This window comes from Hyla sarda, unplaced genomic scaffold (genome assembly GCF_029499605.1).
Source record: "Hyla sarda isolate aHylSar1 unplaced genomic scaffold, aHylSar1.hap1 scaffold_1945, whole genome shotgun sequence".
NCBI lineage: Eukaryota > Metazoa > Chordata > Amphibia > Anura > Hylidae > Hyla > Hyla sarda.
The window spans coordinates 49-17,199 of NW_026608601.1; the positions used below are offsets into that span (position 1 = coordinate 49).

At 50.3% G+C, this 17,151-nt stretch overlaps 1 protein-coding gene across 5 annotated transcripts in view; it reads left to right on the plus strand.

Annotated features, from left to right (window-relative positions):
- Positions 1-293: 293 nt before the first annotated feature.
- Positions 294-17,151, plus strand: part of LOC130316661 (oocyte zinc finger protein XlCOF7.1-like) — a 34,361-nt gene continuing 17,503 nt past the window's right edge. The window contains exons 1-6 of one of the 5 annotated variants that reach the window (XM_056552801.1): positions 294-719; positions 2,567-2,645; positions 4,229-4,408; positions 5,300-5,426; positions 5,526-5,617; positions 5,735-5,843. In XM_056552801.1, coding sequence (XP_056408776.1) covers positions 580-719; positions 2,567-2,645; positions 4,229-4,408; positions 5,300-5,426; positions 5,526-5,617; positions 5,735-5,843 — 727 coding nt within the window. In that variant the 5' untranslated portion in view covers positions 294-579. Of the gene's footprint in view, positions 744-2,526; positions 2,646-4,228; positions 4,409-5,299; positions 5,427-5,525; positions 5,618-5,734; positions 5,844-17,151 lie in introns of all 5 variants that reach the window. The other 4 variants (XM_056552803.1, XM_056552804.1, XM_056552802.1 and 1 more) reach the window with 4 other exon arrangements.

The following is a 17,151-nucleotide window of genomic DNA, read 5'->3' on the forward strand; positions in this document are numbered from 1 at the left end:
GTCCTCCTCCTCCCTATATATATATATAGTGTCCTCCTCCTCCCTGTATATAGTGTCCTCCTCCTCCCTGTATATAGTGTCCCCCTCCTCCTCCCTGTATATATAGTGTCCTCCTCCTCCCTGTATATATAGTGTCCTCCTCCTCCTCCCTGTATATATAGTGTCCTCCTCCTCCTCCTCCTCCCTGTATATATAGTGTCCTCCTCCTCCTCCCTGTATATATAGTGTCCTCCTCCTCCCTGTATATATAGTGTCCCCCTCCTCCTCCCTGTATATAGTGTCCCCCTCCTCATTCTTACCCTTCTTCAGTCACGTGGGGACGTTTCTATGACATAAACTGAACACAAACTGTTTGGGAATCTTCCTCTTCCTGGTCATGTGATCGGCTCCTCCACCTATACGAGCCCTGCAGACACCAGGGGGCGGGGTCATTGAACGTCAGGGGGCGGGGCCCCGTCACAGGTGAGTTATCTCAGTAGAGCCCGGTATACTGACCTATATACTACGTCACTGCCCTACTATATACAGTACTTACCTTACTACTAAGAGCACAGCCCGAGCCCCGCCCTTCACTGTCACATGACCATCCTAACAGGTCCTTCACCACATGACCATCCTGCTGAACTCCGCCCCTACATGTACTGGTCACATGATTGTGACATCATCACAGGTGCTACTCCTCCGCACCTGACTGCCACAGAAAAGGTCCTGATCGGACGGTGAGAGGATTGTAGAAAGAGGAGGTTTGTTACAGTGTGTCACCCCAGTAGTAAGGAGATTACATGAGGAGGAGGTTTGTTACAGTGTGTCACCCCAGTAGTGAGGTGATTACATGAGGAGGAGGTTTGTTACAGTGTGTCACCCCAGTAGTAAGGAGATTACATGAGGAGGAGGTTTGTTACAGTGTGTCACCCCAGTAGTAAGGAGATTACATGAGGAGGAGGTTTGTTACAGTGTGTCACCCCAGTAGTAAGGAGATTACATGAGGAGGAGGTTTGTTACAGTGTGTCACCCCAGTAGTAAGGAGATTACATGAGGAGGGGGTTTGTTACAGTGTGTCACCCCAGTAGTGAGGTGATTACATGAGGAGGAGGTTTGTTACAGTGTGTCACCCCAGTAGTAAGGAGATTACATGAGGAGGAGGTTTGTTACAGTGTGTCACCCTAGTAGTAAGGAGATTACATGAGGAGGAGGTTTGTTACAGTGTGTCACCCCAGTAGTAAGGAGATTACATGAGGAGGAGGTTTGTTACAGTGTGTCACCCCAGTAGTAAGGAGATTACATGAGGAGGAGGTTTGTTACAGTGTGTCTCCCCAGTAGTAAGGAGATTACACGAGGAGGAGGTTTGTTACAGTGTGTCACCCCAGTAGTAAGGAGATTACACGAGGAGGAGGTTTGTTACAGTGTGTCACCCCAGTAGTAAGATTACATGAGGAGGTTTGTTACAGTGTGTCACCCCAATAGTAAGTAGATTACATGAGTAGGAGGTTTGTTACAGTGTGTCACCCCAGTAGTAAGGAGATTACATGAGGAGGAGGTTTGTTACAGTGTGTCACCCCAGTAGTGAGGAGATTACATGAGGAGGAGGTTTGTTACAGTGTGTCACCCCAGTAGTAAGGAGATTACATGAGGAGGAGGTTTGTTACAGTGTGTCACCCCAGTAGTAAGGAGATTACATGAGGAGGAGGTTTGTTACAGTGTGTCACCCCAGTAGTAAGGAGATTACATGAGGAGGAGGTTTGTTACAGTGTGTCACCCCAGTAGTAAGGAGATTACTCGAGGAGGAGGTTTGTTACAGTGTGTCACCCCAGTAGTAAGGAGATTACATGAGGAGGAGGTTTGTTACAGTGTGTCACCCCAGTAGTAAGGAGATTACATGAGGAGGAGGTTTGTTACAGTGTGTCACCCCAGTAGTAAGGAGATTACTCGAGGAGGAGGTTTGTTACAGTGTGTCACCCCAGTAGTAAGGAGATTACATGAGGAGGAGGTTTGTTACAGTGTGTCACCCCAGTAGTAAGGAGATTACATGAGGAGGAGGTTTGTTACAGTGTGTCACCCCAGTAGTAAGGAGATTACATGAGGAGGAGGTTTGTTACAGTGTGTCACCCCAGTAGTAAGGAGATTACTCGAGGAGGAGGTTTGTTACAGTGTGTCACCCCAGTAGTAAGGAGATTACATGAGGAGGAGGTTTGTTACAGTGTGTCACCCCAGTAGTAAGGAGATTACATGAGGAGGAGGTTTGTTACAGTGTGTCACCCCAGTAGTAAGGAGATTACTCGAGGAGGAGGTTTGTTACAGTGTGTCACCCCAGTAGTAAGGAGATTACATGAGGAGGAGGTTTGTTACAGTGTGTCACCCCAGTAGTAAGGAGATTACATGAGGAGGAGGTTTGTTACAGTGTGTCACCCCAGTAGTAAGGAGATTACATGAGGAGGAGGTTTGTTACAGTGTGTCACCCCAGTAGTAAGGAGATTACATGAGGAGGAGGTTTGTTATAGTGTCGCTGGTTCTGTGATTCCCCTCCAGCTTATCCAGTTGTCTCCTCTTCTCCTGAATGACCCCCAAGGATGGACAAGGACAGGAATGAGACGACTAAGAGAATATTACACTTCACTCTGGAGATCCTCCACCTGCTGACCGGAGAGGTGAGGTGACCCATCTACATTTCCACCATTGTTGTCCCCATCTACATTTCCACCATTGTTGTGTCCCCATCTACATTTCCACCATTGTTGTCCCCATCTACATTTCCACCATTGTTGTCCCCATCTACATTTCCACCATTGTTGTCCCCATCTACGTTTCCACTATTGTTGTCCCCATCTACGTTTCCACTATTGTTGTCCCCCCATCTACGTTTCCACCATTGTTGTCCCCCCATCTACATTTCCACCATTGTTGTCCCACCATCTACATTTCCACCATTGTTGTCCCACCATCTACATTTCTACCATTGTTGTCCCCCCATCTACATTTCCACCATTGTTGTCTCCATCTACATTTCCACCATTGTTGTCCCCCCCATCTATATTTCCACCATTGTTGTCCCCATCTACATTTCCACCATTGTTGTCCCCCCATCTACATTTCCACCATTGTTGTCCCCATCTACATTTCCACCATTGTTATCTCCATCTACATTTCCACCATTGTTGTCCCCATCTACATTTCCACCATTGTTGTCCCCATCTACATTTCCACCATTGTTGTCCCCCCATCTACATTTCCACCATTGTTGTCCCCCCATCTACATTTCCACCATTGTTGTTCCCCATCTACATTTCCACCATTGTTGTCCCCCCATCTACATTTCCATCATTGTTGTCCCCCCATCTACATTTCCACCATTGTTGTCCCCCCATCTACATTTCCACCATTGTTGTCCCCCCATCTACATTTCCACCATTGTTGTCCCCATCTACATTTCCACCATTGTTGTCCCCCCATCTACATTTCCACCATTGTTGTCCCCATCTACATTTCCACCATTGTTGTCTCCATCTACATTTCCACCATTGTTGTCCCCATCTACATTTCCACCATTGTTGTCCCCCCATCTACATTTCCACCATTGTTGTCCCCCATCTACATTTCCACCATTGTTGTCCCCATCTACATTTCCGCCATTGTTGTCCCCATCTACATTTCCACCATTGTTGTCCCCCCATCTACATTTCCACCATTGTTGTCCCCCCATCTACATTTCCACCATTGTTGTCCCCCCATCTACATTTCCACCATTGTTCTCCCCCATCTACATTTCCACCATTGTTGTCCCCATCTACATTTCCACCATTGTTGTCCCCCCATCTACATTTCCACCATTGTTGTCCCCCATCTACATTTCCACCATTGTTGTCCCCATCTACATTTCCACCATTGTTGTCCCCATCTACATTTCCACCATTGTTGTTCCCATCTACATTTCCACCATTGTTGTCCCCCATCTACATTTCCACCATTGTTGTCCACCATCTACATTTCCACCATTGTTGTCCCCCATCTACATTTCCACCATTGTTGTCCCCACCTACATTTCCACCATTGTTGTCCCCCATCTTTGGCCCCGCTCTATGTTCTGGATGTCTCTTTGTAGGTGAGGTCTCCAGAACTGACCCCAGTATTCCAGATGTGCTCACTAGAGCTCTATACAGGGGGCACAATCTCCTCTTTGTAGTGGGGGAGGAATACTGGGGTCAGTCCCCTCATTGTCTCTCTCCATACACAGGATTACACCATAGTGAAGAAGACATGGGGGGAGTGTGTGGCCCCCAGCAGCCATCTCCATGAGTCAGGAGGACGGAGCAGGGCCCGGGGCCCCATCATGGAGCCTCCACCTCCCTCACCGATACATGAGAAGAAGATCCTAGAACTCACCCACAGGATCACTGAGCTGCTGACTGGAGAGGTGACCCTGCTGGGACATTATACAGTAATGGAGGGGTCTGGTGATGACTGGAGAGGTGACCATGCTGGGACATTATACAGTAATGGAGGGGTCTGGTGATGATTAGAGAGGTGACACTGCTGGGACATTATACAGTAATGGAGGGGTCTGATGATGACTGGAGAGGTGACACTGCTGGGACATTATACAGTAATGGAGGGGTCTGGGGATGATTAGAGAGGTGACACTGCTGGGACATTATACAGTAATGGAGGGGTCTGGTGATGATTAGAGAGGTGACACTGCTGGGACATTATACAGTAATGGAGGGGTCTGGTGATGACTGGAGAGGTGACACTGCTGGGACATTATACAGTAATGGAGGGGTCTGGTGATGACTGGAGAGGTGACACTGCTGGGACATTATATAGTAATGGAGGGGTCTGGTGATGATTAGAGAGGTGACACTGCTGGGACATTATACAGTAATGGAGGGGTCTGGTGATGATTAGAGAGGTGACACTGCTGGGACATTATACAGTAATGGAGGGGTCTGGTGATGATTAGAGAGGTGACACTGCTGGGACATTATACAGTAATGGAGGGGTCTGGTGATGATTAGAGAGGTGACACTGCTGGGACATTATACAGTAATGGAGGGGTCTGGTGATGATTAGAGAGGTGACACTGCTGGGACATTATACAGTAATGGAGGGGTCTGGTGATGATTAGAGAGGTGACACTGCTGGGACATTATACAGTAATGGAGGGGTCTGGTGATGACTAGAGAGGTGACACTGCTTGGACATTATACAGTAATGGAGGGGTCTGGTGATGATTAGAGAGGTGACACTGCTGGGACATTATACAGTATTGGAGGGGTCTAGTGATGACGGTATCATTGTGTGTCAGGTTCCTATAAGGTGTCAGGATGTGGCGGTCTATTTCTCCATGGAGGAGTGGGAGTATGTAGAAGGACACAAGGATCTGTACCAGGACATAGTCATGATGAAGGATCACCGGCCCCTCACATCACAAGGTAAGAAGAGACATATATATATAGATATCACTCTCACTACCTAGTAACATAGAAATCTATCCAGCACTGATGTATTCATTCCCTGTGTGTTCCCTACAGATGGAGTCATTGATAGAATTCCACCCGAGAGGTGTCCCCGCCCTCTGTATTCCCAGGACTGTCCAGAGGGAAATGTCCCAGAGAAGCATCAGGTAGATGAGGCTGATCCTATATCTCTATAGGGGGGTCCTGCAGTCATAGATTTTGGGGGTCTCTGTTGCTCCTCCTGTCTGCTGTATTGTAGTGAATTGTTCTATATGTCACATCAGGGGGGAGATCTGACTAATAATAAAGTGGAGGATGAAGAAGAGAGGATGAGGGGCCATCACCCGTGTATGAGGGAAGTGAAGGAGGAAATTCCAGGAGGTGTTACCCCAGGTATGTAATAATGCCAGGAGGTGTTACCCCAGGTATGTAATAATTCCAGGAGATGTTACCCCAAGTATGTAATAATGCCAGGAGGTGTTACCCCAGGTATGTAATAATGCCAGGAGGTGTTACTCCAGGTATGTAATAATGCCAGGAGGTGTTACCCCAGGTATGTAATTATTCCAGGAGGTGTTACCCCTGGTATGTAATTATTCCAGGAGGTGTTACCCCAGGAATGTAATTATTCCAGGAGGTGTTACCCCAGGTATATAATAATTCCAGGAGGTGTTACCCCAGGTATATAATAATCCCAGGAGGTGTTACCCCAGGTATATAATAATTCCAGGAGGTGTTACCCCAGGTATATAATAATTCCAGGAGGTGTTACCCCAGGTATGTAATAATTCCAGGAGGTTTTGTCCCAGGTATGTAGCACATGTGACAACTGAGCCCCCAATAATACAATTGTAGGTCAGGTAGAACAGACGTATATGGTGCTCATGTGTGTATAGGGAGAGGTATTAGCAGTAAAGGGAGGTGCTCATGGGTGTATAGGGAGAGGTATTAGCAGTAGAGGGAGGTTCTCATGGGTGTATAGGGAGAGGTATTAGCAGTAGAAGGAGGTGCTTATGGGTGTAAAGGGAGAGGTATTATCAGTAGAGGGAGTTGCTTATGGGAGTACAGGGAGAGGTATCATCAGTAGAGGGAGGTGCTCATGGGTGTATAGGAAGAGGTATTAGCAGTAAAGGGAGGTGCTCATGGGTGTGTAGATAAAGGTATTCGCAGTAGAGGGAAGTGCTCTTTAGTGTATAGGGAGAGGTATTAGCAGTAGAAAGAGGGAAGTGTTCATGGGTGTAGTAGAAGGAAGTGCTCGTGTGTATAGGGAGAGGTTTTAGCAGTAGAGGGAGGTGCTCATGGGTGTATAGGGGGAGGTATTAGCAGTAGAGGGAGGTGCTCATGGATGTATAGAGAGGTTTTAGTAGATAGGGAAGTGCATGGGTGTATAGGGAAAGGTATTAGCAGTAGAGGGAGATGTTCATGTGTGTGTATAGGGAGAGGTATTTGCAGTACTAAGAGAGAAGTGTTCATGGGTGCATAGGGAGAGGTATTAGCAGTAGAGGGAGGTGCTCATGGGTCTATAGGGTGAGGTATTAGCAGTAGAGGGAGGTGCTCATGGGTGTATAGGGGGAGGTATTAGCTGTAGAGGGAGGTGCTCATGGGTGTATAGGGAGAGGTATTAGCAGTAGAGGGAGGTGCTCATGGATGTATAGGGAGAGGTATTAGCAGTAGAGGGAGATGTTCATGTGTGTGTATAGGGAGAGGTATTAGCAGTAGATGGAGGTGCTCATCGGTCTATAGGGAGAGGTATTAGCAGTAGAGGGAGGTGCTCATGGGTGTATAGGGGGAGGTATTAGCAGTAGAGGGAGGTGTTCGTGGGTGTATAGGGGGATGTATTAGCAGTAGAGGGAAGTGCTCATGGGTGTATTGGGAGAGGTATTAGCAGTAGAGGGAAGTGCTCATTGGTGTAGAGGGAGAGGTATTAGCAGTAGAGGGAGGTGCTCATGGGTGTATAGGGAGAGGTATTAGCAGTAGAGGAAGTGCTCATTGGTGTAGAGGGAGAGGTATTAGCAGTAGAGGGAGGTGCTCATGGGTGTATAGGGAGAGGTATTAGCAGTAGAGGGAGGTGCTCATGGGTGTATAGGGAGAGGTATTAGAAGTAGAGGGAGGTGCTCATGGGTGTATAGGGAGAGGTATTAGCAGTAGAGGGAGGTGCTCATGGGTGTATAGGGAGAGGTATTAGCAGTGGAGACCATACTAAACTAGTCCATGGACTGAGGATAAAACTGACCAGGAAAGGTTCCAAGATCTTCTCATGTATAGAAGAAAGAGGAGACGGAGGAAATTATAGAGACTTTATATACATAAAGGGGAACACCACAGGAAAGGAGGAGGAGATTTATATAGGAGACAGGGGAGAAGGTCTTACAGAATTCAGCCGGTTATACCGGGGACTTATTATTCTGGAGAGAGGAAATGGCTCTGGGGTGATGGGTTCCCTCAGGTGCTCTATACTGTCAGGTTGGTAGTGGGGTGTTTGATAAGTACTGGAAGGAATTGGAGATGAAGGCCGTTGAAGTAGAGGGGTAAACCTGAGTGTGGTCAGTAAGAGAATAGCCTGTGGGATCATACTATGGTGGTGGACGGGGTGCAGTATCCACCTATACACCCCAACACTGTTCCCTCCCCCCATGTCTGTTCATACTGACGCTGCTCCGTCCCCGCTCCTGATACACCTGCTTAGTGGGAAGACATTTCTGTGTATTGTCCGGAGACCGAATGTCCTCAAATTCTGAGGCCAGGACCTCCCTCTCCGGTTCAGTCAGTCGGGAGGAGACTCCCCGCCTCTAATCCATGACTAAAGGCATCTCAGGTCCACAGAACATCTGAGTCCTGATCCTCAGGGGCGGTTCTTCAGTCTGTTCCCCTGTCACATGACATATAGTGATCTCCGCCTCCTATTACTTGGGCCTCTCACATACCATGTGATTGTTAGGAAAGGGAACATGGTGGCAGAAAGCTAAGCTCCGCCCCCTCCCTCCACCTTGTGCATCACGCCATGCTGTGGGACCCAGTGAGAACCGAGCCCCAGAAGACAGGGGGGGTTCATGCTAAAGGCCGGTGCTGGGGAGCGGGGAGGGGTGGAACGCTGAGGCAGTGGATGAAGCCGGAACCCCCTGAGAGCGCCGGGGAGTCCATTGGAAGCTGCTGGAGGTGAGGTGGAGCGAGGGGTCGGGAGCGGTGCGCTGCCATTACAGCAGTCTGCATAGGGAGCGTGTCGGGAACCCGGAAACCATGTGATGGTGGTAGAGGGAGCAGCGGGTGCAGAGGAGCTGGGTCCCCATTGTGTGGTGAGAACAAGGAGGGAAACGGGCCGAGGACTGAGGACAAAGCTGCAGGACGGGTGCGATGTCCCCGATCTCTATATCTCTCTCTGAAGGGGATGAACGGCCGTAACACGTAATACTTTGTGAGAAGAGCGATGGTGGGAAATGTTCATGTGTCTGTTAGTGCTGGCGGTATATACCGCTTCATACCAAGTAACAAAACTCTTGGGCTGCACGACATGAATTTTTCCCATACCGCAATACGGGTTTGGCCCCTCCCCCTCGGGAATGAATTATCAGCCCAGCGCTGCGCTATCCCCACATCGGGGAACTAATCATATGTGACCCGCGAGCGCTGTTCTGCCCCCCAATTAATTACCAGCGCTGCGCTGTCCCCACATCGGGGAACTAATCATATGTGACCCGCGAGCGCTGTTCTGCCCCCCAATTAATTACCAGCGCTGCGCTGTCCCCACATCGGGGAACTAATCATATGTGACCCGCGAGCGCTGTTCTGCCCCCCAATTAATTACCAGCGCTGCGCTGTCCCCACATCGGGGAACTAATCATATGTGACCCGTGAGCGCTGTTCTGCCCCCCAATTAATTATCAGTGCTGCGCTGTCCCCACATCGGGGAACTAATCATATGTGACCCGCGAGCGCTGTTCTGCCCCCCAATTAATTATCAGTGCTGCGCTGTCCCCACATCAGGGAACTAATCATATGTGACCCGTGAGCGCTGTTCTGCCCCCCAATTAATTATCAGGGCTGCGCTGTCCCCACATCAGGGACCTCATCATATGTGACCCACGAGCGCTGTTCTGCCCCCCAATTAATTATCAGCCCAGCGCTGTCCCCACATCGGGGAACTAATCATATGTGACCCGCGAGCGCTGTTCTGCCCCCCAATTAATTATCAGGGCTGCGCTGTCCCCACATCAGGGACCTCATCATATGTGACCCACGAGCGCTGTTCTGCCCCCCAATTAATTACCAGCGCTGCGCTGTCCACACATCAGGGAACTAATCATATGTGACCCGCGAGCGCTGTTCTGCCCCCCAATTAATTATCAGCGCTGCGCTGTCCACACATCGGGGAACTAATCATATGTGACCCGCGAGCGCTGTTCTGCCCCCCAATTAATTATCAGTGCTGCGCTGTCCCCACATCGGGGAACTAATCATATGTGACCCGCGAGCGCTGTTCTGCCCCCCAATTAATTATCAGTGCTGCGCTGTCCCCACATCGGGGAACTAATCATATGTGACCCGCGAGCGCTGTTCTGCCCCCCAATTAATTATCAGGGCTGCGCTGTCCCCACATCAGGGAACTAATCATATGTGACCCGCGAGCGCTGTTCTGCCCCCCAATTAATTATCAGTGCTGCGCTGTCCCCACATCAGGGAACTAATCATATGTGACCCGCGAGCGCTGTTCTGCCCCCCAATTAATTATCAGTGCTGCGCTGTCCCCACATCAGGGACCTCATCATATGTGACCCGCGAGCGCTGTTCTGCCCCCCAATTAATTATCAGGGCTGCGCTGTCCCCACATCAGGGAACTAATCATATGTGACCCGCGAGCGCTGTTCTGCCCCCCAATTAATTACCAGCCCAGCGCTGTCCCCACATCGGGGAACTAATCATATGTGACCCGCGAGCGCTGTTCTGCCCCCCAATTAATTATCAGTGCTGCGCTGTCCACACATCGGGGAACTAATCATATGTGACCCGCGAGTGCTGTTCTGCCCCCCAATTAATTATCAGGGCTGCGCTGTCCCCACATCAGGGACCTCATCATATGTGACCCACGAGCGCTGTTCTGCCCCCCAATTAATTATCAGGGCTGCGCTGTCCACACATCGGGGAACTAATCATATGTGACCCGCGAGCGCTGTTCTGCCCCCCAATTAATTATCAGGGCTGCGCTGTCCACACATCGGGGAACTAATCATATGTGACCCACAAGCGCTGTTCTGCCCCCCAATTAATTATCAGCCCAGCGCTGCCCCCACATCGGGGAACTAATCATATGTGACCCACGAGCGCTGTTCTGCCCCCCAATTAATTATCAGTGCTGCGCTGTCCACACATCGGGGAACTAATCATATGTGACCCACGAGCGCTGTTCTGCCCCCCAATTAATTATCAGTGCTGCGCTGTCCACACATCGGGGAACTAATCATATGTGACCCGCGAGCGCTGTTCTGCCCCCCAATTAATTATCAGCCCAGCGCTGCCCCCACATCGGGGAACTAATCATATGTGACCCACGAGCGCTGTTCTGCCCCCCAATTAATTATCAGTGCTGCGCTGTCCACACATCGGGGAACTAATCATATGTGACCCACGAGCGCTGTTCTGCCCCCCAATTAATTATCAGTGCTGCGCTGTCCCCACATCGGGGAACTAATCATATGTGACCCGTGAGCGCTGTTCTGCCCCCCAATTAATTATCAGGGCTGCGCTGTCCCCACATCAGGGACCTCATCATATGTGACCCGTGAGCGCTGTTCTGCCCCCCAATTAATTATCAGGGCTGCGCTGTCCCCACATCGGGGAACTAATCATATGTGACCCGTGAGCGCTGTTCTGCCCCCCAATTAATTATCAGTGCTGCGCTGTCCCCACATCGGGGAACTAATCATATGTGACCCGCAAGCGCTGTTCTGCCCCCCAATTAATTATCAGGGCTGCGCTGTCCCCACATCGGGGAACTAATCATATGTGATCCGCGAGCGCTGTTCTGCCCCCCAATTAATTATCAGCGCTGTGCTGTCCCCATCAGGATAAATACTCACATCACCCGCATGCGCTGCCTCCTCGTGCTGATTGTTGCGGCCGCAGGCGCTGACCTGTATACTGCGCTGTATCCCTATGCCCGGGCTGCAAAAGATAAACAAAATAAACTTTAACGCACCTTCCTACGTCGGCCTTACGCTGGGGACGGGAACGTCGGAGAGTCGTCAGCCTATCAGAGATGTTCTGCCTCGGCTGGTGATAGGTTGAACGCACTGTCATGTATGATGCCGCTCCTTACATGACAGTGCATTCAGCCTAAGAAGCGGCATCATACATGACAGTGCGTTCAACCTATCACCAGCCGAGGCAGAACATCTCTGATAGGCTGACGACTCTCCGACGTTCCCGTCCCCAGCGTAAGGCCGACGTAGGAAGGTGCGTTAAAGTTTATTTTGTTTATCTTTTGCAGCCCGGGCATAGGGATACAGCGCAGTATACAGGTCAGCGCCTGCGGCCGCAACAATCAGGACGAGGAGGCAGCGCATGCGGGTGACATGAGTATTTATCCTGATGGGGACAGCGCAGCCCTGATAATGAATTTGCAGGGGGGGGGGATGAGAAGCAGAACAGCGCTCACAGGTCACATGATTTTTTGGGGGGTGGGATACAGTTATATACCGTAGAACCGCCATAAGTAAAAAAATACCGTGATACACACATTTGGTCATACCGCCAAGCTCTAGTCTACCGCCCAGCGGAATGCTGCAGCAGAATGATCTGGCCGCCCGGTCTTATCTACTGCTGTGATGCAATGTGGGTGCCCAGATCGTTTCGCTACAGCATTACGCCGCGCATTGGGCTATAGGGAGCAAGTACTAGCAGAAAGAGATCTAGTGCTTACTGTAAGTGCTGCCCGCATCACCGGAGCGCATAGATCAGCGGGTGCCGTTTATTCTTCTACAGTACAGTAATACTGTAAGTGCTGCCTGCCTGCATCACCGGAGCGCATAGATGAGCGGGCGCCGTTTATTCTTCTACAGTACAGTAATACTGTAAGTGCTGCCTGCCCGCATCACCGGAGCGCATAGATCAGCGGGCGCCGTTTATTCTTCTACAGTACAGTAATACTGTAAGTGCTGCCTGCATCACCGGAGTGCATAGATGAGCGGACGCAGTTTATTCTTCTACAGTACAGTAATACTGTAAGTGCTGCCCGCATCACCGGAGCGCATAGATGAGCGGACGCCGTTTATTCTTCTACAGTACAGTAATACTGTAAGTGCTGCCTGCCTGCATCACCGGAGCGCATAGATCAGCGGGCGCCGTTTATTCTTCTACAGTACAGTAATACTGTAAGTGCTGCCCGCATCACCGGAGCGCATAGATGAGCGGACGCCGTTTATTCTTCTACAGTACAGTAATACTGTAAGTGCTGCCCGCATCACCGGAGCGCATAGATCAGCGGGCGCCGTTTATTCTTCTACAGTACAGTAATACTGTAAGTGCTGCCCGCATCACCGGAGCGCATAGATGAGCGGACGCCGTTTATTCTTCTACAGTACAGTAATACTGTAAGTGCTGCCCGCATCACCGGAGCGCATAGATGAGCGGACGCAGTTTATTCTTCTACAGTACAGTAATACTGTAAGTGCTGCCTGCCTGCATCACCGGAGCGCATAGATGAGCGGGCGCCGTTTATTCTTCTACAGTACAGTAATACTGTAAGTGCTGCCCGCATCACCGGAGCGCATAGATGAGCGGGCGCCGTTTATTCTTCTACAGTACAGTAATACTGTAAGTGCTGCCCGCATCACCGGAGCGCATAGATCAGCGGGCGCCGTTTATTCTTCTACAGTACAGTAATACTGTAAGTGCTGCCTGCCTGCATCACCGGAGCGCATAGATCAGCGGGCGCCGTTTATTCTTCTACAGTACAGTAATACTGTAAGTGCTGCCTGCCTGCATCACCGGAGCGCATAGATCAGCGGGCACCGTTTATTCTTCTACAGTACAGTAATACTGTAAGTGCTGCCTGCCCGCATCACCGGAGTGCATAGATGAGCGGGCGCCGTTTATTCTTCTACAGTACAGTAATACTGTAAGTGCTGCCTGCATCACCGGAGCGCATAGATGAGCGGGCGCCGTTTATTCTTCTATAGTACAGTAATACTGTAAGTGCTGCCTGCCCGCATCACCGGAGCGCATAGATGAGCGGACGCCGTTTATTCTTCTACAGTACAGTAATACTGTAAGTGCTGCCTGCATCACCGGAGCGCATAGATGAGCGGGCGCCGTTTATTCTTCTATAGTACAGTAATACTGTAAGTGCTGCCTGCATCACCGGAGCGCATAGATGAGCGGGCGCCGTTTATTCTTCTACAGTACAGTAATACTGTAAGTGCTGCCTGCCTGCATCACCGGAGCGCATAGATCAGCGGGCGCCGTTTATTCTTCTACAGTACAGTAATACTGTAAGTGCTGCCTGCCCGCATCACCGGAGCGCATAGATCAGCGGGCGCCGTTTTTCTTCTACAGTACAGTAATACTGTAAGTGCTGCCTGCCCGCATCACCGGAGCGCATAGATGAGCGGGCGCCGTTTATTCTTCTACAGTACAGTAATACTGTAAGTGCTGCCTGCCCGCATCACCGGAGCGCATAGATCAGTGGGCGCCGTTTATTCTTCTACAGTACAGTAATACTGTAAGTGCTGCCTGCCCGCATCACCGGAGCGCATAGATGAGCGGGCGCCGTTTATTCTTCTATAGTACAGTAATACTGTAAGTGCTGCCTGCCCGCATCACCGGAGCGCATAGATGAGCGGACGCAGTTTATTCTTCTACAGTACAGTAATACTGTAAGTGCTGCCTGCCCGCATCACCGGAGCGCATAGATCAGCGGGCGCCGTTTATTCTTCTACAGTACATTAATACTGTAAGTGCTGCCTGCCCGCATCACCGGAGAGCATAGATCAGCGGGCGCCGTTTATTCTTCTACAGTACAGTAATACTGTAAGTGCTGCCTGCCTGCATCACCGGAGCGCATAGATGAGCGGGCGCCGTTTATTCTTCTATAGTACAGTAATACTGTAAGTGCTGCCTGCCCACATCACCGGAGCGCATAGATGAGCGGGCGCCGTTTATTCTTCTACAGTACAGTAATACTGTAAGTGCTGCCTGCCTGCATCACCGGAGCGCATAGATCAGCGGGCACCGTTTATTCTTCTACAGTACAGTAATACTGTAAGTGCTGCCTGCCCGCATCACCGGAGCGCATAGATCAGCGGGCGCCGTTTATTCTTCTACAGTACAGTAATTCTGTAAGTGCTGCCTGCCCGCATCACCGGAGCGCATAGATGAGCGGGCGCCGTTTATTCTTCTACAGTACAGTAATACTGTAAGTGCTGCCTGCATCACCGGAGCGCATAGATCAGCAGGCACCGTTTATTCTTCTACAGTACAGTAATACTGTAAGTGCTGCCTGCCCACATCACCGGAGCGCATAGATCAGCGGACGCAGTTTATTCTTCTACAGTACAGTAATACAGTAAGTGCTGCCTGCATCACCGGAGCGCATAGATCAGCGGGCGCCGTTTATTCTTCTACAGTACAGTAATACTGTAAGTGCTGCCTGCCTGCATCACCGGAGCGCATAGATCAGCGGGCGCCGTTTATTCTTCTACAGTACAGTAATACTGTAAGTGCTGCCTGCCCGCATCACCGGAGTGCATAGATGAGCGGGCGCCGTTTATTCTTCTACAGTACAGTAATACTGTAAGTGCTGCCCGCATCACCGGAGCGCATAGATCAGCGGGTGCCGTTTATTCTTCTACAGTACAGTAATACTGTAAGTGCTGCCTGCCCGCATCACCGGAGCGCATAGATGAGCGGGCGCCGTTTATTCTTCTACAGTACAGTAATACTGTAAGTGCTGCCCGCATCACCGGAGCGCATAGATGAGCGGGCACCGTTTATTCTTCTACAGTACAGTAATACTGTAAGTGCTGCCTGCCTGCATCACCGGAGCGCATAGATGAGCGGACGCAGTTTATTCTTCTACAGTACAGTAATACTGTAAGTGCTGCCTGCCTGCATCACCGGAGTGCATAGATCAGCGGGCGCCGTTTTTCTTCTACAGTACAGTAATACTGTAAGTGCTGCCTGCCTGCATCACCGGAGCGCATAGATGAGCGGACGCCGTTTATTCTTCTACAGTACAGTAATACTGTAAGTGCTGCCCGCATCACCGGAGCGCATAGATGAGCGGGCGCCATTTATTCTTCTATAGTACAGTAATACTGTAAGTGCTGCCTGCCTGCATCACCGGAGCGCATAGATCAGCGGGTGCCGTTTATTCTTCTACAGTACAGTAATACTGTAAGTGCTGCCCGCATCACCGGAGCGCATAGATGAGCGGGCGCAGTTTATTCTTCTACAGTACAGTAATACTGTAAGTGCTGCCCACATCACCGGAGCGCATAGATGAGCGGACGCCGTTTATTCTTCTATAGTACAGTAATACTGTAAGTGCTGCCTGCCTGCATCACCGGAGCGCATAGATCAGCGGGCGCCGTTTATTCTTCTACAGTACAGTAATACTGTAAGTGCTGCCCACATCACCGGAGCGCATAGATGAGCGGGCGCCGTTTATTCTTCTACAGTACAGTAATACTGTAAGTGCTGCCTGCCCGCATCACCGGAGCGCATAGATGAGCGGACGCCATTTATTCTTCTACAGTACAGTAATACTGTAAGTGCTGCCTGCATCACCGGAGCGCATAGATGAGCGGACGCAGTTTATTCTTCTATAGTACAGTAATACTGTAAGTGCTGCCTGCCCGCATCACCGGAGCGCATAGATGAGCGGACGCCGTTTATTCTTCTACAGTACAGTAATACTGTAAGTGCTGCCTGCCCACATCACCGGAGCGCATAGATCAGCGGGCGCCGTTTATTCTTCTACAGTACAGTAATTCTGTAAGTGCTGCCTGCCCGCATCACCGGAGCGCATAGATCAGCGGGCGCCGTTTTTCTTCTACAGTACAGTAATACTGTAAGTGCTGCCTGCCTGCATCACCGGAGCGCATAGATCAGCGGGCGCCGTTTTTCTTCTACAGTACAGTAATACTGTAAGTGCTGCCTGCATCACCGGAGCGCATAGATCAGCGGGCGCCGTTTATTCTTCTATAGTACAGTAATACTGTAAGTGCTGCCCGCATCACCGGAGCGCATAGATCAGCGGGCGCCGTTTATTCTTCTACAGTACAGTAATACTGTAAGTGCTGCCCGCATCACCGGAGTGCATAGATCAGCGGGCGCCGTTTATTCTTCTACAGTACAGTAATACTGTAAGTGCTGCCCGCATCACCGGAGCGCATAGATCAGCGGGCGCCGTTTATTCTTCTACAGTACAGTAATACTGTAAGTGCTGCCTGCCCGCATCACCGGAGCGCATAGATCAGCGGGCGCCGTTTATTCTTCTACAGTACAGTAATACTGTAAGTGCTGCCTGCCCGCATCACCGGAGCGCATAGATCAGCGGGCGCCGTTTATTCTTCTACAGTACAGTAATACTGTAAGTGCTGCCTGCCTGCATCACCGGAGCGCATAGATCAGCGGGCACCGTTTATTCTTCTACAGTACAGTAATACTGTAAGTGCTGCCTGCCCGCATCACCGGAGCGCATAGATCA